Source organism: Aquarana catesbeiana, linkage group LG04, assembly GCF_042186555.1.
Source record: "Aquarana catesbeiana isolate 2022-GZ linkage group LG04, ASM4218655v1, whole genome shotgun sequence".
Classification (NCBI taxonomy): domain Eukaryota; kingdom Metazoa; phylum Chordata; class Amphibia; order Anura; family Ranidae; genus Aquarana; species Aquarana catesbeiana.
The window spans coordinates 271,973,686-271,997,259 of NC_133327.1; the positions used below are offsets into that span (position 1 = coordinate 271,973,686).

The following is a 23,574-nucleotide window of genomic DNA, read 5'->3' on the forward strand; positions in this document are numbered from 1 at the left end:
CAGCCATTGGCCGTACTCTCACCTTTCCCCTGCAGCCACTGCGGGCTGACAGACTGGAACAGGCCTTTCTTACACAGGTTAGTCCACATAGGTGTTAGGAAGGGAGAGGGAACATTTTTAAGACTAGTTAGGTTTAGCCTGGAATTCTAGCAGATAAACAATACCCAAGCTCAACTGCAAGTTCAGTTTCTGATGGCTGATGCTTTGGCTCTAGTGCTCCCGCACTCCGACTATCAGATCCATAGTAAATTCAAGCTGGCAACTCGGTGTAGTCTGTAAAATCTGAATCTTTATTGGCTACAAACTAAAACACACTGGTAACACACTGGTAACACACTGGTAACACACTGGTAACACACTGGTAACACACTGGTAACACACTGGTAACACACTAATGCGTTTCGGCTGCAACAGCCTTCCTCATAGGCGAGTTTCAGTATGTAGCCAATAAAAGTTCGGATTTTACAGACTACATCATGCTGCTGGTTTGAATTTACTGGTAGGCAGAAATTCTACTTTATTTCACAGCCATCTTGGGTCTCCTGCTCAGGATTGCATGTCCTATAGTTCAAAGCACCAACACGCATACATGGTGTTTACAAGCCTCTTAATTGCTTTGGAGGCAATCCTTGTGTGTTCTGCTCTCGGGCTGCCTGTGCATGTTGCTGCAGGCAGTATCCATACATCAACCTGTAGTTCCTCACTGGAGAATGCACAAAAAGGTGGCTCTATAGCACCGTGCAAGCCAAGCAGCTACCATTACATTTCAAAGTGGGAGCCATGACGTGGGTACCAACTGATTCAGTAGGAGAAGGAAAAAACTATCACATCAAAAAGAAGTAAAAAATGTAGGTGCCTATACCAGTGAAGGCAAACCAGATGTTTAGGAACTACATTTCCCATGATGCTCATGCACGCTGCAGTGTAGGTGAGCATCATGGGAAATATAGTTCCAAAACATCTGGAATGCCAAGGTTAGCCATCACTGGCCTATACCAACAGTAACAATAGCAAAAATATAGACTTTAATATAAAGTTAGGCGTATCTACACCCAAGAGTAACAAATTTATTATATTGAAGCTTAAGGCTCTGTTCACACCTGGGTGTTTTGAGATTGTGACAGAACTGCAGAAACCGCGATTGCAAAACGCACTACAATCGCAAAATGAAGGTTCGGGTACCATTATTTTAAATTCTGGAAAGGTTTATCGCATTGCAAATCGCATCACGTGAAGCTTGTCACCCAAAAAGGAGCAGGGGCTCCTTTTGGGCGACATGCTTCACACAAAGCGATTTGTTGCCATTGAAAATAATGGCACCTGAACCTGTGCTTTGCGATTGTAGTGCATTTTGAGTTTGCGGGCAGAATTGCAGCGATTCTGCCATGATCCCAAATCGCCAAGTGTGAATACAGCCCAACACTCCTCTGCATGGAAAATGCTGTACAGAGGTGAACAGTGTTTTTTTCCACCTGTGTGCATGTGCCTTAAAGTGGTTGTAAACCCCATTCAGGAAATCTGACCTGGGCACATCTATCTGTAGTGTTTACTTATCTCTTGCCAAAGCTCTAAGTGTCATGTCTTTCTGCTGCTCCGTTCCTCTGTTATCAGCAAGTTCTCTGACACAGGAGATAAAAGCAGGCTGGAAATTTGTTTTGGGGAGGGAACTTGGAGACAGAAAAGCAGAGAGCTGATCTATTCAGAGAGCTGGTCTATTTAAAGTACAGCTTTGCAAGTTTCTTCGTTCCTCTGCCTATGTGGAGTGGGGTGTGTGCCTTTCCTCCAATCAGCTCTCACACAGGATATGCCCAGACTCCACACCCAGTGCTGAAACAGGAAGAAACATTTGTAACACAAAGCTGAAGACAGCAAATATACATGTAAAACTTATGTAGGGAGATTTGTTTCATCTCTGTATCATCTGAGGCTGTTCACTTCACTGAGTATAGGAGAGGGTTTACATCCACTTTAAATGGATACCGGTTGTCATTAGAAATAAGGTATCAAAATAATTATCATTACAGAACGCATCATTCAGATCCTGTATATGATAATCCTGCCAATACCAGAAAAACCTCCACAGATAAAGGCCGGAATAAGTGTTCCTTATTGCTGCCAGTCTCACCAGTGATGATGCTGAATAATTAGGGGAATGCGAGAAGATTCCAATGGCACCGTCAGAGTATTCTCCCAGGATGGCACTGACATAGGAACATTGGAGCACAGCAAAGCAGGGTGGATATAAATCAATCTTTTTTTTTTTTTAATCGGTTTTATTTCAATCTGATTTTTTTTTTTTTTTATTTGAATACGTTTTTGTTTTTTTTTTAATCAAATTTATTTTAATAAAATGCTCTTGGAGTAAAAATCTAGTTTTCTATTTAAGATACATTAACAATTTAGTTTATTCAGCATGAAATTGAGCTTAGTTATGTAGCATGAGGCTGTATATTCTGCAATATTTACATTTTTGGTAAACTCATTCAATGATTCCAAGCTCTGCAAGCTGAGATAACCTGCATTGGTGTATTCACACAATTTCACAGTAACCATGAGATAAACCAAAGTTCAGGAATATTCCTTTATCCCATGGTTTTGCAAATCTATGTACACTACAAACTATATGATTGAATCGGCCCCGATATCACTGTTTTACCTGACAGTTTATTATTCTAAATAGGAAACCTTCATTTTGTTTGCAAATATTAAAGAGTCAAACCACCAGTAAGAATAAGTCCTTATATTTAAAGAGTGCCTGTCATTTCAGATCCATCATGGTAGCGCTTGTTAGCGGGCATCCACTCCCCTTGTTGTGTTACTGTCACATCACCAGCTGTCCCATTAAAGTTAATGGGACTGTCGGTGGGTCAGAGGAGGGGCTGCTGCAGGACAGAGATGACAGTTGCTCTTTAAAAATGATGAATTAATTTGAGCCTTTTGACTAGTGATTTAAATCAAATCCACCCTGCAGCAAAGTGTGCTAAACAGTCTATGTCAGGCACAATTATTTTTTTATTTTCCTAAACAATGAACAGTGAGATGTGACAGGTTGGTAGAACACATTTTGCTCCAGAATGTCATATCGTTTTCATATATCCACCACAAATAGCAGCCAGTGATCAGACTATTATACGGAATGATCCAAGATAGATTTCTGCAGGTAAAGGCGACCATTATAATCTGACTGTACATTCTCATTTAGAAGCATCATACACATTACAATCTGACTGAACAATCTTCCTTTCGAACTACCAACAAGTACACAGTGTAAGGGCCTGCCTGGACACAAATTGATTGGATTGAGTAGCTCCTCATATTACTTTTGGTTGAGTGTACAAATTATTGTCAGGCTTACACGTATAGTGAGCCTTGGGTCTGCCATCAACTATGTAGTACAAGGGCCTGCCTGATTTAGTGCAAACTGAATGCATTGTTTGTGGTTGTAAACCCGAACTTATAACCAGTGAAGCGAGTGGCCTAAGATGATACAAGATTAAACAAATCCTCCTATATAAGCTGTACCTGTTTATCTGCAGTCTCCTCTTCCCTACATTCATTAAGCTCAATTGTAAAGCTTGTTTGAGATGTCACAAAAAAGGGGCGTGGGGAGCTAAAATTACACTCTGCAAAACTCAGTGAGGAGAGATTAGAGGAAAGGGATTTACATAATCCGGCCAATCTGTATCCCATCGGACCAGCTCTGGTACCACAGAGAGGAGATGACAGATCAAAGGAGATTGTAACGTGTGTGGTGAACCTAAAGTGTGATTAAAACCAACAGTAAACATTACATTGCAGCTTACCAGTTCTTTGATGTGGTGACTGCATTTACTGTATTTTTTTCATTTTTCTTTACGTTATTTTCACCTGATGACCTTGCCAGCAAGTCTATTTTTCTACAGAAAAGGCTGTCCTGCAGAATTACTAGAGTGTTGAGACAAACCATTTACCACTGACAGGGGTGTTTACAATCAGCTGTTTTTTATTCATGGAAACTCTTTATCTCAAAAGGAACAAAACAGTTTGCTGTAACTGATCATAACATATGAGCTGGAGTCTGGCTTCAATTTGTTAGTGTATCTAAATCTGCCAATAAATCTAACACTCCCTTCCCCTCAGACTGAGAATGCTGCTGTCTCTTCTGTGCTCATTCCTGCAGAGTTGTGGCTCACTAATACATTCAACACTCCTCTTCCACTGACTGACAATGCTGCTGTCTCATGTGCTCATTCCTCCAGAGTCACGGCTCACTAATACATCTAACTTTCTCCCGCCCCCCCCCCAGACTGAGAATGCTGCTGTCCCTCCTGTGCTCATTCCCCCAGAGTTGTGTTTCCCTAATACACATGAATACTTCATACTCCCATCGCACATGTTCTTGGTATAAGCTCTCAAGATTTGGGTGCTGCAGCAACAACCATCTGGATACTTGTTCAAGTCACAAAGTAGATAATTTGCCAGCACATGAAGGTTCAGCACAAAGTGGTGTCCAAACGAGTTGTTTATTGCATGATCACAACACAAGACAGGTGCAACGTTTCGGAGTCATGCAGGACTACTTCTTCACGCATGTGATGGCATCATCACATGCCTGACGAAGTAGTCCTGCGTGACTCCGAAACGCTGCACCTGTCTTGTGTTGTGATCATGCAATAAACAACTCGTTTGGACACCACTTTGTGCTGATCCTTGGTGTGCTGGCAAATTATCTACTTTGTCACTAATACACATTAGACACATTGCCTCCCCCCCAAACTGACAATGCTGCTGTCCCTCCTGTTCTCATTCCTCCAGAGTTGTGTCTCACTAATACATCCAACACTCCCCCACGATGGACAATGCTGCTGCCCACTGTGTCTCCTGTACTCATCCCCCCCGAGTTGTCTCACAGTAATACTTTTAACACTCTTGTTTCCCCCCAGAACTGACAATGCTGCTGTCCCTCCTGTGCTCATTCCTCCAGAGTTGTGTCTCCCTAATACAGAAGGCATGTCACTGGCTGGATCACCAGGTGAAACCAAAGGAGAAAACGAATGCTGTCACCACATCTAATGATTAGTACATTCTTGGGTTTAATACCGCTTTAATGGCTCTGTCATACTTTGTAGAAGCCCTTGCTGTCCCTCTGAAGAGTGATGCAAAGTGCATGACATTTCAGAGGGGGATTATCAAGCAATAGGTCACCTCCTCACTGGCCAGCCCCACCGTGCTGAAACTGTGCACATTACACATGGTCCTGACACAGCCCCAATCACTGGAACAAGTGGCGGTTGGCGGTAGCAGTGGTCGCCCAATAAGACGGGTAAGATTCTTGCGGCGGCATGTGCATAACTTCATCCAGCCGCTGCGGGCAGATTAAAGGGGGGGGGCGTGAAAATCACGACACAACCCTCCCCCCACCTTCACCAGCTATCCCTGTGATTGAGCCCTAGAGGAGATTGTACAATCAGACTGTATAGTGTATGGGCCTAGGACTGGCCATTCTCCCTCCAGTGACAGCTGGGCGGACCCCCCCCCTTGTCACCTCCCCTCTTACCGGCCTGGGTGGTGTCACTGAGGTCCTGGCGGACGGCGCTCCGGGGAAACTCTCTCAATTTCCTGCCGCTCAGGTTCAGGGATCCGGTGACCGCCGCCTCCTCCAGAGCTCTCTCCAAGGAACGGTTCCAGGCGGCGGGGCCCGCACTGGGGGCGCTAGGCACACCGTGTCCGTTAAACACCGCCGCAGAGTATCCGGGCACGGCCGAACTCTCGGCCAGTACCGTGGCCGCCATCACACCGACTCTGCACTGCGCCTGCGTTTCCACACTGACGGGAAGCCACAGACAGGGGCGGGGACGGCTTGTATGCAGCGCAGTCTGTAAGGAGAGTCAGCAGCGCCCGCCTCCTCCCTCCCCTCTAGATGTGTGGCTGTGGTTACCAAAGATTGGGGGAAACTATTACTCATTGGTGACAGCGGGGAGCGCACAGGCCGCAGCACTAACACACCACAGCCTTCCTAAGGCCCGGATGTGCGACTGAGCATGCGTAGTGTCGGCGGTGATGTCAGTAAGGAGGTCTGCCCACATTGCTGTCATGACATTAGAGATAACGCCTCGACATCTGCGACCGGAAGTGACGCGGTTAGAGTTTTCTGTAGAACGCTTGTAGTTGGAGTGATGATGGGGGAATCGGGAAAGATGCGCCCCCGGGTGGCCGGTGTTCTGTCAAATTCTCCAACCCGTCAAAAACGTTAATCACGTCACTTCCGGTTTATTTCAACTATCGGTAATTGGAGCATACCTCCCAACATTTTGAGACGGTATGTTGGCATAGGATACGCCCCCTGCCACGCCCCCTTAAAGGAGCATTAACCCCCCCAAAAAATGTTAGATCCACAAGGGCTTCTTTTTACCACTACTATTCCTTTATATTGGCTTTTAGGTCTCATGCACACTGGACGTTAAAATAACTTTATAAAAACGCCAGTAGCTTTGCAGTGAGTTTTTTCAAACGTTTTTGCAATATCCTTTTTTAGCATTTCTTAGGGGTTTTTTCTCTTTTTTTTTTTAAGAAAAAAATGTTTGATTTTTTTTTTTTTTTTTTTAATCAATCAAAAACATTCAAAACCGCTGGTGAGCGACATATTTGAGCGTTTATCAACGTTAGAGCATTTTTACAGCTGAAAAACGTCTCTCAGAACCCTCTAGTTTTGGGGTTTTTTTTACTTCTCAAAAACGCCACTGCCCAAAACTGCTGATAACAGCCTATGTGTGCATGGACACATAGGATAACATGATGGAGAGTTTAATGACTATAGAAAAAAACGTCTACTGCCAGAAACAGCTGCTGTAAAAATGTCCAAAAACGTCCAGTGTGCATGAGGCCTTAAAATGTACAAATGCAGCAATTTAGAATTTGGATGAAAGGTTTAGCACTGGGAAACACTTTTTGAAAGATAAGAAGTGAATTTTATATACAACTATATAGATCAGACCAAAATGAGAGACAGAGGGACATTGTTCTAAATCAGGGACAGTCCCTCGAAATCAGGGACAATTGGGAGCTATGATTGGAGATTTTCGACAAATTGCTGTTTGGACACAACACCGTCAACTGAATACAGTCCGGTGCATGATATTATGAATGGAGATTGTTACTTGCTCTGATACTAACCAGTAAAATGTCCACCTCCAAGATGGCAACAACTTTGTCCTCGTTAGCCATTGTGGTGTCAAATCAGCAAAATCTTCCTGTATCGGACTGTATTCGGTTGCCGGTGTTGTGTTCAAACAGCAATTCGTCAAAATCTCCAAATACTGATGGTTTAAATAAACCGGAAGTGACGTGGTTGGAGTCTTTTATGGGTTAGAGAATTTGACAGAACACCGGCCACCCGGGGGCGCAGCTTCCCTGACTTCCCCATCATCACTCCGACTACAAGTGTTCTATAGAAAACTCCAACCGCCTCACTTCCGGTCACAGATATCAAGGAGTTGTCTATAATGTCATGACAGCAGTGTTGGCAGACCTAACTATTGACATCACTGCCGATACTATGCAATTTCCAATTACTGATGGTTTAAAGAAAGCAGAAGTGAGGTGGTTGGAGTTTCTGACGAGTTGGCTAATTTGACAGAACACCTGAGCTCCGTAGCGAGCGCAGAGCAGTGTTGCCAAAAAAAACGTGAAATTTACTGTCAGGATGCCAAAATTTACAAACAATTATTTACACTCATTTTTTACTGGCAACAATCATGAAATTTACTGACAGAGCCACTTTTTTTGCTGGCACTGCAAAAAACGTACCTAAACTGCCTGTTTTGAGTGCTAAACAGTGCAAATATCGATATTTAACCACTTCAGCCCCGGAAGAATTTACCCCTTCCTGACCCTTCTTCTAAATATTTTTGGTTAGAAAAAAAATCGCAATAAGCGTATATTGATTGTTTTGCACAAAAGTTATAGCGTCTACAAAATAGGGGATAGATTTATAGCATTTTTAATATTATGTTTTTTATTACTAGTAATGGCGGCGATCTGCGATTTTTATCGTGACTGCGTCATTATGGCGAACACATCGGACAATTTTGACACATTTTTGGGACCATTGGCATTAATACAGTGATCAATGCTATAAAAATGCATTGATTACTGTAAAAATGTCACCAGCAATGAAGGGGTTTACACCAGGGGGCGATCAAGGGGTTAACTGTGTTCCCTGGGAGGTGATTCTAACTGAAGGGGGAGGGAACTTACTAGAGGAAGTGACGGATCGTGGTTCCTAGCTAATAGGAACACACGATCTGTCACTCCTGTCAGAACAGAACAGGGAAGTGTGTGTTTACACACACTCGTCCCTGTTCTGTCTCTCCAGCTCCGATCGCTCGTGCCTTGCAAAAGTATTCACCCTTCTTGGGTTTTTACCCATTTTGTTACATTACAGCCTTTAGTTCAATGTTTTTTTTAATCTGAATTATATATGATGGCTCAGAACACAATAGTCTAAGTTGGTGAAGTAAAAGTAGAAAAATATATACATAAAACTATTTTTCAGAAATAAAAAACTGATAATTGGCATGTGCGTATGTATTCACCCCCTTTGTTATGAAGCCCATAAAAAGCTCTGGTGCAACCAATTACTTTCAGAAGTCACATAATTAGTGAAATGATGTCCACCTGTGTGCAATCTAAGTGTCACATGTTCTGTCATTACATATACACACCTTTTTGAAAGGCCCCAGAGGCTGCAACACCTAAGCAAGAGGCACCACTAACCAAACACTGTCATGAAGACCAAGGAACTCTCCAAACAAGAGACAATGTTGTTGAGAAGTACAAGTCAGGGTTAGGTTATAAAAAAATCCAAATCTTTGATGATCCCTAGGAGCACCATCAAATCTATCATAACCAAATGGAAAGAACATGGCACAACAGCAAACCTGCCAAGAGACAGCCGCACACCAAAACCCACGGACCGGGCAAGGAGGGCATTAATCAGAGAGGCAGCACAGAGACCTAAGGTAACCCTGTAGGAGCTGCAGAGTTCCACAGCAGAGACTGGAGTATTTGTAGATAGGACGACAATAAGACATACGCTCTATATATAGAGTTGGGCTTTATGGCTCTGGTGTATTTCTGATGTGTTTAAGTGCGCTCTGGTGCATTTTTGATGCATTTAGGTTATGTTTTGGTGCAATTATGTTGAATTTAGATGCACTCTGGTGCATTTTTGATGCGTTTAGATGTGCTCTGGTGCATTTTTGATGCCTTTAAATGCGTTCTGATGCATTTTTTTGTGCATTTAAATGCGCTCTGGTGCATTTTTGATGTGTCTGGGTGCACTTTGGTGCATTTTTTGATGCATGTAGATGCGCTCTGGTACATTTTTGATGCGTTTAGATGCATCCTGATGCATTTTTCCCTGGCTAGCATTTTTTCCAGTTTTGCTGGGACCCAGTGCACTTCCTAGCAGTCCATCAAGTCCAACCTATGTGTGTGATTATATGTCAGTATTACATTGTATATCCCTGTATGTTGCGGTCGTTCAGGTGCTTATCTAATAGTTTCTTGAAACTATCGATGCTCCCGCTGAGACCACCACCTGTGGAAGAGAATTCCACATCCTTGCCGCTCTTACAGTAAAGAACCCTCTACGTAGTTTAAGGTTAAACCTCTTTTCTTCTAATTTTAATGAGTGGCCACGAGTCTTGTTAAACTCCCTTCTGCGAAAAAGTTTTATCCCTATTGTGGGGTCACCAGTATGGTATTTGTAAATTGAAATCATATCCCCTCTCAAGCGTCTCTTCTCCAGAGAGAATAAGTTCAGTGCTCGGAACCTTTCCTCATAACTAATATCCTCCTGACCCTTTATTAGCTTTGTTGCCCTTCTTTGTACTCACTCCATTTCCAGTACATCCTTCCTGAGGACTGGTGCCTGTCACGAATTCACACCCCAACGGCTACTAACTAACCGCGACGTGCGTTCCGTGACCGGGGTATATGAGGAACTAAGGGAATAAGGGGGAACTTATACTGCGCATGTAAGACTGGCTGTAGTACTTTCACAGCCTGCACTACCTTTGGCCACCACTAGAGGGAGACTCCACTCCAATCCAGCTAGCTGACCACACACAGGCAGATACAAATCTTACATACAATCTGGTGCACTCTAAGGGTTGGGGAGCAGTCTAGCAATTACTACACACTTCTAGGATTCCTCCAGCTATCCTGCAAGCTTGAACCCCTGTGTTAATCACTCTTCCCACTGTCCCCACACCCACACACCAGACACACAATAAACGATAGCCTGCCACCACCCAACAGTTTGTCCGCAGACTGGTCTGCTGAGCCACCACACACACACAGATCTCTGTCTGGAAGATCTGTTAGCTTACAATCTGCATGCAATCTGCCAACACACAGTGCAATTGCATACCGATTGATACGTAACTTAAACCGAGTACTTAGGCACTAAAATACAACAACCTCTCCAGAGATATGAGTCCTAGCTTAGTACACAGAAGTCACTTATTAATTTTATCATTTAATATCCCGAAAGTGGGCAGTGCATATCAGATATACAAAGAAAAAAGATTTACCAAAAAAGATACAAAAAATGCAGAAAGACACACAATTGGCAATTTGCTATGAAAATAAAAAGGGATAAAAACAGAAATAAACTTTACCAAGTAAATCTTTCCGTTAGTAGAAGCATACTGGAACATGTGGGAACTCCCCAGTTTCGAACTGGCTTCGTGGAAGAACGATGTCCATATCTCAGGCTACCCAATTTATTGAAATATGGATGCGGGCTGGACTTTAGCCCTTGGCCAATCAACCCTGGGGGGGTGTTCCTGTCTCAGCCCACAAATGTTTTGTGTTCTGAAATGACCAGAGTCACATTGGCCCAGAACGGCGCTGATTGCTGGGTCATGGATAGGATTTCCGATACCAGCGCATCATGCCGATCGCAACAGTACCAATCACTGCCTGCCTGCCGCAATCAGGTGCCATATAACGGTTTTGGGTGGTTCTTTAGGATTCCACCTCTGCTAAACATGCAGAGTTACATGTACACGTAACCCATCAGGTGTACGATCCAAAGGAATTATTTTCATCTCTCTGCCGTTAATATTTTAGCTTTTATGAGAGATAAAAATGGTTCCTTAGATCTCTCGATATTAATCAAAGCTTACAGACTGTCCGGAGCCTTGTGAATGCCCCCTGCAGATCTGTGTGGCCAAGATGACTAGCTGTTTCCTTTGAGCCTCAGGAAGGTGGCAATCTATGTTTACTCTAATGGGAGCTTTTATTGGCATCTAGGTGTCACTTAGATCCTAGAAAAAACTAGCTCTGTCCTTTCAAATGCTAATGAAAGAACATATGTGCATGACTGACATAGAATACTATATTTCTAATAACCCAGAATTAAACTACATCTACAGATCACACCACATCTAGTTAAGGCAAAACTATCCTACGCTTATATTTTCGTCACATCTCCCCCTTCCAGATGACGCACAGCTGAGCCTAAACGGGTCAGCTAACGCGTCTGCATGGAAGATTCCCTAAGATGGGGGTGAAGGTTCCCCCAACTGAAGCTTGGCACCACCGACATTTCAGCCTGTCCCTTTGCAGATAGGAGAGGGTGACCGCACCCCTCTCTGACTGATCCTAACGGGTCTGGATCAGGATTGGCCAGTAGATTGCCCTGCGGATCCACTTCATCCACTGGCCACTGACTACCTACTGAAAGGGTACAGGCAAATTTGTCATTGTGTGTTGTCAGCATTCTCAGCCATTGGCCCTGGCCATCTGGTGGTACTCTATGAGCTACCACACCCAGATGTTTGAGCCTGGCATAAGGCCGTCCCTGGGTGATCTGGGCCTGGTTCCATGACCTGGGTACCAGGGCCTCCACTCTTTGGCCTGTCTCCCACACTTTTTCTCGTTCTGCCTCAACAGAAGGCCTGCCAGCACAACCCCTGAATTCCTCTACGCTGACACCAAACATATCAGCCTGTAGGAACTCAGTGCCATCAGCTGCAGCCTCTGAGAGAGCAGATTCAGATGGGGTCAGTTTTCCCCCATAATCCTGTGGTTCTTCCCCTGTTATGCACAGCAACGAATCCTCAATCATGGTACGCATAGCTGTGGGGACAGAGGATGAAGCCACAAAACACTTTATTCTGCCAGGGGTCATCCTCTGGCCCGTGTCACACTCTCCTACTCTGTCCTCCTCAGCAGAAGGCCTGCCAGCACAACACCTCAGTTCCTCTGGGCTAACATCAGACTTATCAGCCAGAAAGTACTCGGTGTTGTCAGCTGCAGCTGCTGAGATGGTAGGCCCTGATGGGGCCAGATTTTCCCTGTCACCCTGTAACATTCCCTCTGTGACACACAGCAACGAATCCGCAATAGCAGTACTCGCAACTGTGGTGACAGAGGAGAAGATCACAGAAGACTGAATTCCACCGGAGGTTGTCCTTTGACCCACATCCCATACTCCTACTCCATCCTCAGCAGAGCATCTGTTGGCACAACACCTGAGTTCTTCTGGGCTGGCAACAACTGTATCATCCCCTAAGAACTCAGTGCTGTCAGCTGCAACTGCCAAGGGAGTAGAGTCAGATTGGATCAGATTTGCCCCCTCACCCTGTGGTCTTTCCTCTGTGATGCACAGCCCAGAATCCACAATGGAAGTACTGGTAGCTGTGATGGCAGAGGAGCAAGCCACAGAAGACTTTGCCTCACATAAGGTTACAAGCACACCTTGCTTGTCCTTACCAGGATCTACTGAAACACAGTTTTCCTTTTCAGCAGGTACTTCAAAACATTCCTTTTCTTTACAAGTGGTTACAGAGTCACAGTCCTGTTCCCCATACACCCTCATCCCGCCATCCCCAACTGGCAGTCCATCAGCCAGACCTCTGTACTCCTCCAGGCTGATGTCAATTTTAACAGCCTCAGGGGACTCAGAGCGATCTGCCACAGACGCCAGGGAGACAACAGTGTGAGGGGACCTCAGGCCTGCTTGACCAAGTTCACAAGGGTCCGACCCAGTTGGATTGGGCCCTTTCATAGACAGTCCCTCTGTAGCAGTGGGCAATGACCAGTTCAGGGCAGCCCGGTGGGCCCCGGGAGTCACAACTGCAGCAGAGGGAATGTCTGCACAGCACAGATCATGACTTTTTACATCACACAAAACATTATCAATTTCAGAGTTCATTGTGACTTTAGTTTCCTCTCTGGGCCTTGGCTCCAGAAACCCATTAGGGCCTGGACCTGGCACACAGTCACTAGTCCCCTGACCCTCCCCAGAGTTCCCAACGTGCACTGAGTCACCCAACAGTACTTTACGTGAATCCGGGGCTTCAGGTGGAGATGCAGGTTTCAGGGGGGATGAATTTGGCTCATAGCGGGCTACCAACTGCACCCGGTCAGTACCCGATAGTACATTACTGGCATCTGCTATGCCTACTTCTCTCACTTTGCTTTTTGATCCTCTGAGCAGAGCAACACAAGCTGTTGGTAACACAGGGATGACTCCTCCAACCCCTGTGATAACTGTGGCTTTCTTTGGGACCACATCCTCATGGCTCCTCGATCCTGAAAGAGCTAGGACATCCGTGGATCCCGTATCTTGGAGTCCGATTGAAACATTATTACCTGCGGTAACCAGCTGCAGGGTATCCGCATGGCCTCTTACATTTGTGGGATCTGCTCTGCCCACTTCTTTCACCTGGCTTTCAGATTCCTGGTTCAACGAAACACAAGCCATAGGCACGGCAAGGATGGCTCCTCCACCTCCTGTGACAACCATGGCTTCCCCTGGGATCACATCCTCACAGCTCCTCAATCCTGGAAGAGCTAGGACATCCTCTGATCCCATAGCTTGGAGTCCAACTGTAACACTGTTACCTGCGGTAACCAGCTGCAGGCTATCCGCATGGCCTCCTACATACGTGGGATCTGCTCTGCCCACTTCTTTCATTTGGCTTTCAGAGTCCAGGTTCAACGAAACACAAGCCATAGGCACGGCAGAGATGGCTCCTCCACCTCCGGTGACAAACATGGCTTCCCCTGGGATCACATCCTCACAGCACCTCAATCCTGGAAGAGCTAGGACATCCTCTGATCCCATACCTCGGAGTCCGACTGTAACGCTGTTACTTGCGGTAACTGGCTGCAGGTTATCCGCTCGGTCTCCTACATTTTCCCCAACAAGCAACACAGTAGGGGGAGCACTTTTCACACTTGCTGGTGGGCTAGGCCTCCTCCTCTTTGGACAAAGGCTCGAGTAATGTCCACCTTGGTTACAGACAAAACACTTCAAGGTTTCCACAGATGTAGGTCTGGCTCTTGTAGTTCTTGATGCAGATGGAGGTGATGTTGCATTTCCAGGCTGGATTTGGGTACTGTTCAGTTTGTGCTCTCTCCCTCTTTGCTTCATCTGCTGTAGTGATTTCTTCCGCTGAGAGGGTTTGAGAACAGAATCATGCTGTCTCACACAGTCATCTGGAATGGCACAGTCTCTGGGTTTAGATGCCATGGTGAACTGTTCATGGTCATCCTCTATCAACGCACATAAAAGCTGGGTCCTCGTCTTGCCGACTGTACTGATGCCTCTTAGCTCACAGAGGTCAATCGCGGTCTCTTCGGATTGCCTCTTGTACCAGCATATCATCTCGTGGGTTACCATCTTCAAGTTTTTTGCCCAAATAAAAGATAGAAAAGAAAAAACAAGAGGGGGTGGGGAGCAAATAGCCAAGTATGTCTTCTACAAAACAAAAATTATGCACTGAGTGAGCTTCTGTAGGTCAGTTGCTTCTAACAAGCTTCCAACCTTTAGTACACAGGTTAAATGAATAAACCATGTACTAATGTACTAAGCAAATTCCGCTCGCTGCCGCCAATCTGTCACGAATTCACACCCCAACGGCTACTAACTAACCGCGACGTGCGTTCCGTGACCGGGGTATATGAGGAACTAAGGGAATAAGGGGGAACTTATACTGCGCATGTAAGACTGGCTGTAGTACTTTCACAGCCTGCACTACCTTTGGCCACCACTAGAGGGAGACTCCACTCCAATCCAGCTAGCTGACCACACACAGGCAGATACAAATCTTACATACAATCTGGTGCACTCTAAGGGTTGGGGAGCAGTCTAGCAATTACTACACACTTCTAGGATTCCTCCAGCTATCCTGCAAGCTTGAACCCCTGTGTTAATCACTCTTCCCACTGTCCCCACACCCACACACCAGACACACAATAAACGATAGCCTGCCACCACCCAACAGTTTGTCCGCAGACTGGTCTGCTGAGCCACCACACACACACAGATCTCTGTCTGGAAGATCTGTTAGCTTACAATCTGCATGCAATCTGCCAACACACAGTGCAATTGCATACCGATTGATACGTAACTTAAACCGAGTACTTAGGCACTAAAATACAACAACCTCTCCAGAGATATGAGTCCTAGCTTAGTACACAGAAGTCACTTATTAATTTTATCATTTAATATCCCGAAAGTGGGCAGTGCATATCAGATATACAAAGAAAAAAGATTTACCAAAAAAGATACAAAAAATGCAGAAAGACACACAATTGGCAATTTGCTATGAAAATAAAAAGGGATAAAAACAGAAATAAACTTTACCAAGTAAATCTTTCCGTTAGTAGAAGCATACTGGAACATGTGGGAACTCCCCAGTTTCGAACTGGCTTCGTGGAAGAACGATGTCCATATCTCAGGCTACCCAATTTATTGAAATATGGATGCGGGCTGGACTTTAGCCCTTGGCCAATCAACCCTGGGGGGGTGTTCCTGTCTCAGCCCACAAATGTTTTGTGTTCTGAAATGACCAGAGTCACATTGGCCCAGAACGGCGCTGATTGCTGGGTCATGGATAGGATTTCCGATACCAGCGCATCATGCCGATCGCAACAGTACCAATCACTGCCTGCCTGCCGCAATCAGGCGCCATATAACGGTTTTGGGTGGTTCTTTAGGATTCCACCTCTGCTAAACATGCAGAGTTACATGTACACGTAACCCATCAGGTGTACGATCCAAAGGAATTATTTTCATCTCTCTGCCGTTAATATTTTAGCTTTTATGAGAGATAAAAATGGTTCCTTAGATCTCTCGATATTAATCAAAGCTTACAGACTGTCCGGAGCCTTGTGAATGCCCCCTGCAGATCTGTGTGGCCAAGATGACTAGCTGTTTCCTTTGAGCCTCAGGAAGGTGGCAATCTATGTTTACTCTAATGGGAGCTTTTATTGGCATCTAGGTGTCACTTAGATCCTAGAAAAAACTAGCTCTGTCCTTTCAAATGCTAATGAAAGAACATATGTGCATGACTGACATAGAATACTATATTTCTAATAACCCAGAATTAAACTACATCTACAGATCACACCACATCTAGTTAAGGCAAAACTATCCTACGCTTATATTTTCGTCACAGTGCCCAGAACTGGACAGCATACTCTAGGTGCGGCCGGACCAGAGCCTTGTAGAGTGGGAGAATTATCGTTTTATCTCTGGAATTAATCCCCCTTTTAATGCATGCCAATATTCTGTTTGCTTTGTTAGCAGCAGCTTGGCATTGCATGCCATTGCTGAGCCTATCATCTACTAGAAACCCCAGGTCCTTTTCCATCCTAGATTCTCCCAGAGGTTCTCCCCCCAGTGTATAAATTGCATTAATTTTTTTGCCACCCAAATGCATTATTTTACATTTTTCTACATTGAACCTCATTTGCCATGTAGTTGCCCACCACATTAATTTGTTCAGATCTTTTTGCAAGGTTTCCACATCATGAGGAGAAGTTATTGCTTACCTTAGCATTGTCCGCAAATACAGAGATTGAACTGTTTACCCCATCCTCCAGGTCGTTTATGAACAAATTAAACAGGATTGGTCCCAGCACAGAACCCTGGGGGACCCCACTACCCACCCCTGACCATTCCGAGTACTCCCCATTTATCACCACCCTCTGAACTCGCCCCTGTAGCCAGTTTTCAATCCATGTACTCACCCTATGGTCCATGCCAACTGACTTTATTTTGTACAGTAAACGTTTATGGGGAACTGTGTCAAATGCTTTTGCAAAATCCAGATATACTACGTCTACGGGCCTTCATTTATCTAGATGGCAACTCACCTCCTCATAGAAGGTTAATAGATTGGTTTGGCAAGAATGATTCTTCGTGAATCTATGCTGATTACTGCTAATGATACCGTTCTCATTACTAAAGTCTTGTATATACTCTCCCTTATCATCCCCTCCAAGAGTTTACATACTATTGATGTTAGGCTAACTGGTCTGTAATTCCCAGGGATGTATTCCCAGCTGCCAGCAGAGTTACCCAGTGCACCATGAAAGAAGGGTAACGTCCCTGCCCATGCCTGCTGGACCATGAGTCAGTGGTAATATGCACCTTACTGCTGACCGCCCTGTCCATCGAGGCCAAAACATTGCCTTCCACATGCCAGTAGAGAGCCGGAATGGCCTTCCATGAAAAGAAATGGCGTTTTGGAACCTGCCACTGAGGTACAGCACACTCCATAAATTCACAAAAGGGGGCAGAGTCTACCAGCTGAAGAGACAGCAGTTGCAGTGCTAGCAATTTGGCCAAGATAGCATTTAGATGCTGAGCATGTGGATGGCTGGGACTGAATTTCTTTTTACAGTTCAGCAACTGGGGTAGGGAAATTTGCCTGCTAAAATCAGATGGTGTACTGCTAGCAGTTTGGCTGCAAGTAATTGGGACACCTATTGCTATACCTTCATTCCGTTCAGTGCAGGTTTTTGAGAGGACTGGAGGTATAGTAGGGTTGGAGATCCCAGATGAGGAGCAAGGAGAAGTCCGCCTTTTTCTTTGATGTGGGTCTTTCAAGTGCTGTTGCCAACTGACTGCATGGCTGCACTGTATTTTATACTGTGTACACCACCAGAAGTGTAGTAGAAACTGTACACACTGTATTAGATACCGTGTATTAGCAACTGTACTACGGCTGCACTGTATTGTGTACTGTGTACACCACCAGAGATGTAGTAGAAACTGTACACACTGTATTATATACTGTGTACACCACCAGAAGTGTAGTAGAAACCGCCCCACACTATACTTAGGGTGCCTTTGGCCAATCATGGCTCAGGGGGATTAAGTTCACGCCTCACACTATATAAGGCTGCTTACACAGCAGCCGTGTGTAGTGTTGTTTGTGTGGACAGAGAGATAGCTTGATTTAGATTAAGTAGGTAAGTAGGCAGGTTATTCAGTTAGTGGCAGTGTATTTTGAGATATATATATATATAGATATATATATAATATATATATATATATATCTATATATATATATATATACACTCTGCATTTAGCATAGACTATATATTCAGTGTTACTATATATTTAGTCAGTGCAGGCAGTGTATTAATATACTGTATATATACAGTCTCACATATATGTACTCTGCATCCAGTGCAGCCTATAGCAGTGCATTCTGTGGTGTACAGTTTTTAATACACTTCAGGCGCTGTATTAATAAATAAATATAGATAGATAGATAGATAGATAGATAGATAGATAGATAGATAGATAGATAGATAGATAGATAGATAGATAGATAGATAGATAGATATACATATATATACATACACAGTCTACAGTGTAAATTTGCTGTCCCCTCAAAATAACTCAACACACAGCCATTAATGTCTAACCCGCTGGCAACAAAAGTGAGTACACCCCTAAGTGAAAATGTCCAAATTGGGCCCAAAGTGTCAATATTTTGTGTGGCCACCATTATTTCCCAGTACAGCCTTAACCCTCTTGTGCATGGAGTTCACCAGAGCTTCACAGGTTGCCACTGGAGTCCTCTTCCACTCCTCCATGAGGACATCACGGAGCTGGGGGATGTTAGAAACCTTGCGCTCCTCTACCTTCTGTTTGAGGATGCCCCACAGATGCTCAGTAGGGTTTAGGTCTGGAGACATGCTTGACCAGTCTATCACCTTTACCCTCAGCTTCTTTAGCAAAGCAGTGGTCATCTTGGAGGTGTGTTTGGGGTTGTTATCATGTTGTAATACTGCCCTGCAGCCCAGTCTCGGAAGAAAGGTGATCATGCTCTGCTTCAGGATGTCACAGTACATGTTGGCATTCATGGTTCCCTCAATGAACTGTAGCTCCCCAGTGCCGGCAGCACTCATGCAGCCGCAGACCATGACACTCCCACCACCATGTTCGACTGTAGGCAAGACACACTTGTCTTTGTACTCCTCACCTAGTTGCCGCCACACACGCTTGACACCATCTGAACCAAATAAGTTCATCTTGGTCTCATTAGACCACAGGACATGGTTCCAGTAATCCATGTCCTTAGTTTGCTTGTCTTCAGCAAACTGTTTGTGGGCTTTCTTGTGCATCTTTAGAAGAGCCTTCCTTCTGGGTTGACAGCCATGCAGACCAATTTGATGCAGAGTGCGGCATATGGTCTGAGCACTGACAGGCTGACCCCCCCACTCCTCCAACCTCTGCAGCAATGCTGGCAGAACTCATACGTCTATTTCCCAAAGACAAGCTCTATATATGACGCTGAGCATGTGCACTTAGCTTCTTTGGTCGACCATGGCGATGTCTGTTCTGAGTGGAACCTGTCCTGTTAAACCGCTGTATGGTCTTTGCCACCGTGCTGCAGCTCAGTTTCAGGGTCTTGGCAATCTTCCTATAGCCTAGACCAGTGTTTCTCAACTCCAGTCCTCAAGGCGCCCCAACAGGTCATGTTTTCAGGCTTCCCATTATTTTTCACAGATGATTTGATCAGTGTCTCTGCCTTAGTAATTACCACAGCTGTTTCATCTGAGGGAAATCCTGAAAACATGACCTGTTGGGGCGCCTTGAGGACTGGAGTTGAGAAACACTGGCCTAGACCATCTTTATGTAGAGCAACAATTCTTTTTTTCAGATCCTCAGAGAGTTCTTTGCCATGAGGTTCCATGTTGAACTTCAAGTGACCAGTATGAGAGAGTGAGAGCGATAACACCAAATTTAACACACCTGCTCCCCATTCACACCTGAGACCTTGTAACACTAACGAGCCACTTGACACAAGGGAGGGAAAATGGCTAATTGGGCCCAATTCTGACATTTTCACTTAGGGGTGTACTCACTTTTGTTGTCAGCGGTTTAGACATTATTAATTTACACTGTTATACAAGCTGTACACTCACTACTACATTGTAGCAGAGTGTCATTTCTTTAGTGTTGTCACATGAAAAGATATAATAAAATATTTACAAAAATGTGAAGGGTGTACTCACTTTTGTGAGATACTGCGTATGTGTGTATATATATATATATATATATATATATATATATATATATATATATATATATATACTTTGCATCCAGTGTAGCCTATATCTACAGTGCATTCCGTGGTGTACTGTTTCTAATACACTTCTGGTGGTGTATAAAATACAGTCCAGCCGTTCTACAGTTGCTAATACAGTGCAGGCGGTGTACACAGTATCTAATACAGTGTGTACAGTTTCCACTTAACTTCTGGTGGTGTACACAGTATCTAATACAGTGTGTATGGTTTCTACTACACTTCTGGTGGTGTACTCAGTATAAAATACAGTGCAGCCATTGTACAGTTTCTAATACAGTGCAGGCGGTGTACACAGTATCTAATACAGTGTGTACAGTTTGTACTACACTTCTGGTTGTGTACACAGTACACAATACAGTGCAGCTGTAGTACAGTTGCTAATACAGTAAGGCAGTGTACACAGTATCTAATATAGTGTGTATAGTTTCTACTACACTTCTGGTGGTGTACACAGTACAGAATACAGTGCAGCCGCAGTACAGTTTCTAATACAGTGCAGGCGGTGTACACAGTATCTAATTCAGTGTGTACAGTTTCTACTACCCTTCTGGTGGTGTACACAGTATAAAATACAGTGCAGCCATTGTACAGTTTCTAATACAGTGTAGGCATGTACACAGTATCTAATACAGTGTATACAGTTTCTACTACACTTCTGGTGGTGTACACAATACAATGCAGCCATAGTACAGTTGTGTACAGTGTGTACAGTTTCTACTACACTTCTGGTGGTGTACACAATACAATGCAGCCATAGTACAGTTGTGTACAGTGTGTACAGTTTCTACTACACTTCTGGTGATGTACACAGTACAGTGCAGCCATAGTACAGTTGCTAATACAGTGCAGGCGGTGTACACAGTATCTAATACAGTGTACCACAGAATGCACTGTAGATATAGGCTGCACTGGATGAGGGTATAGAACGCACTCAGTATGCAGTACATTAAAAGACACTACATTATGTAAATGTTGAAAGAAGTACAGTTCATAGACATATGAAAATGACATCTAAAAACATTTTCAGATAGTTCATGTACATACAACCTTAAAACCAAAATGGCAGCACATTTCAGTTAACAATGTATGGAGTGTGTACTCCGGGTAAGAGAATTGCAAATAATAAGGGGGTTGATAATTACAAAGATGAATAATTAAAACAAGGTTGCATCCTATCTACGTGTTTCGTGTAAAGACACTTCATCAGAAATGGATGCATATGTTAGTCTGTAAAACAAATAAATATTGATACCGGTAAGTCTGGTAAGAAATCCAGTATCAAGGAAAGGCAATGGAAACTGTTACAGTCTCGTTACTTACATGGGACTGGAAAAACAGGAGTATGTAAAGCTGCAGCCAGGGGGAACACTGGAGTGAGTCGTCTGGTCCGGGAGCTGATGAAGCCACACCGCACACGGAGCAAGCGCCCAAACACCCTCCCCAGAAAGTTAGGTTCTCCTTATGGTGTAGTTGGTAACACAAGGTAAGGCTCCAAGGGAGTCTGTGAAAAGAAAGGGGGGTATGCTATACAGAGCTTGCGTATAATAACGATGGTGTGAACCAAGTGAAGACCAAATCCAGTGAGGAGATTTAAGTAAAAGGAGTAAAAGAGAACGAGATTATACCAATAGGGACCAAAGGACCATACCCAAGTGAATGAGGCTAAGGTACAAATAGTGTAAGACAGTCATATGGATATGAACACCAGAATACGTGAAGAAACGAAAAATTGTGCACAGCAAAAAAGGGAATCCAAATGTACCAAGGTGATTACCTCGTGGATAGATGTATCAGGCGGCAGATTGCGCAAAATGTAAAACGTGACCATGGGCGCAGGTAAAAGTATAAACAGGAGGTTGTGCTTGGGGCCTCCAGCCCACCCACGGGTAACCTTCAGCGTCACGCTTGGCATGATAGAGGAGGAGAGGCATCCACCTCTGGGCGGCACCGCCATCCGTGATAGCACAGAGGAGCTCCCCCTATGAATCAGCCAAAGTGTGGAAAGACGCACACATTGTGAAGTCAGAGTGACGCCTGACATGAAGCGCCGAGCGTGGCGCTGATGTGCAGCAAGCAGACCCGCCCATCCCCCCGCCCCCGGGGAGGGAGGAGGGGGAAGGCGCCAGGTGCGCATCGCAGCTCCCGAGCAACAGGCAGCCAAGCGGTCCCATAATGGCATTGCACATACAGCTGCAAGTCTAGGCTGCCAGATCAAAAAGCTTACATGTAAAATCCTTTTCTTGGAGTACATCACGGGACACAGAGCCACAGTAATAACTGTATGGGTTATATGGCACCTTCAGATGATGGACACTAGCACACCCTAAACAGGAAGTTCAATTCCCCATATAATCTCTCCCCTTACCGGGAGTACCTCAGTTTTTTAGCAAAGCAATACATGTGTAACCAGAAAGAGGGAAGGGACCTCTGTGTCCCGTGATGTACTCCAAGAAAAGGATTTTACAGGTAAGTGGTTATAAAAATCCTATTTTCTTTATCGTACATCACAGGGCACAGCCACAGTAATAACTGTATGGGATGTCCCAGAGCAATGCCACCCGAGGGGAGGGGACACAAACAAAAGTAGGGTGCAATTAGACCTGAGGACCTATACTGCTGCCAGTAGCATACTGCGCCCAAAGGTGATATTCTCATGCCTTCTTACATCCACCTGATAGAATCTGGTGAATGTATGGACTGAAGACCAGGTTGCGGCCTTGCAGATTTGAGCCATGGAGGCTTGGTGATGCACTGCCCATGAAGCACTAACAGCCCTGGTGGAGTGCGCTTTGATTTGAAAAGGTGGAACCTTCCTCTTCAAGTCATAAGCTTGAATAGTGGATTTCGATGCTGCCTGTCCTTTCCTAGGACCTTCAGGCAACACGAACAAAACGTCTGTTTTCCAAATCTGAGCAGTCGCCTTCATATAGATTTTGACTGCTCTCACTACATCCAAAGAATATAGTGACTTTTCTTCCTTAAAACAGGGTTCTGGAAAAAATTAAGATAAAACAATATCCTGGTTTAGGTGAAAACCTGAAACCACTTTTGTCAGAAAGCGAGGACGAGGATGCAATACTACTCTATCCTTGTGAACGATTAAATATGGCTCTTTACAAGAAAGAGCCGCCAATTCTGATACCCTTCTTGCAAAAGAAATGGCTACCAGAAAAACTAGCTT

General features: G+C 44.6%; 1 protein-coding gene across 21 annotated transcripts in view; it reads right to left on the reverse strand.

The window, feature by feature from the left end:
• Nucleotides 1-6,041, reverse strand: part of LRCH3 (leucine rich repeats and calponin homology domain containing 3) — a 170,977-nt gene extending 164,936 nt beyond the window's left edge. For 13 of the 21 annotated variants that reach the window (XM_073626531.1, XM_073626540.1, XM_073626538.1 and 10 more), the window contains exon 1: nucleotides 5,537-6,040. In XM_073626531.1, coding sequence (XP_073482632.1) covers nucleotides 5,537-5,771 — 235 coding nt within the window. In that variant the 5' untranslated portion in view covers nucleotides 5,772-6,040. Of the gene's footprint in view, nucleotides 1-5,536 lie in introns of all 21 variants that reach the window. The other 8 variants (XM_073626536.1, XM_073626525.1, XM_073626528.1 and 5 more) reach the window with 2 other exon arrangements.
• Nucleotides 6,042-23,574: the final 17,533 nt, after the last annotated feature.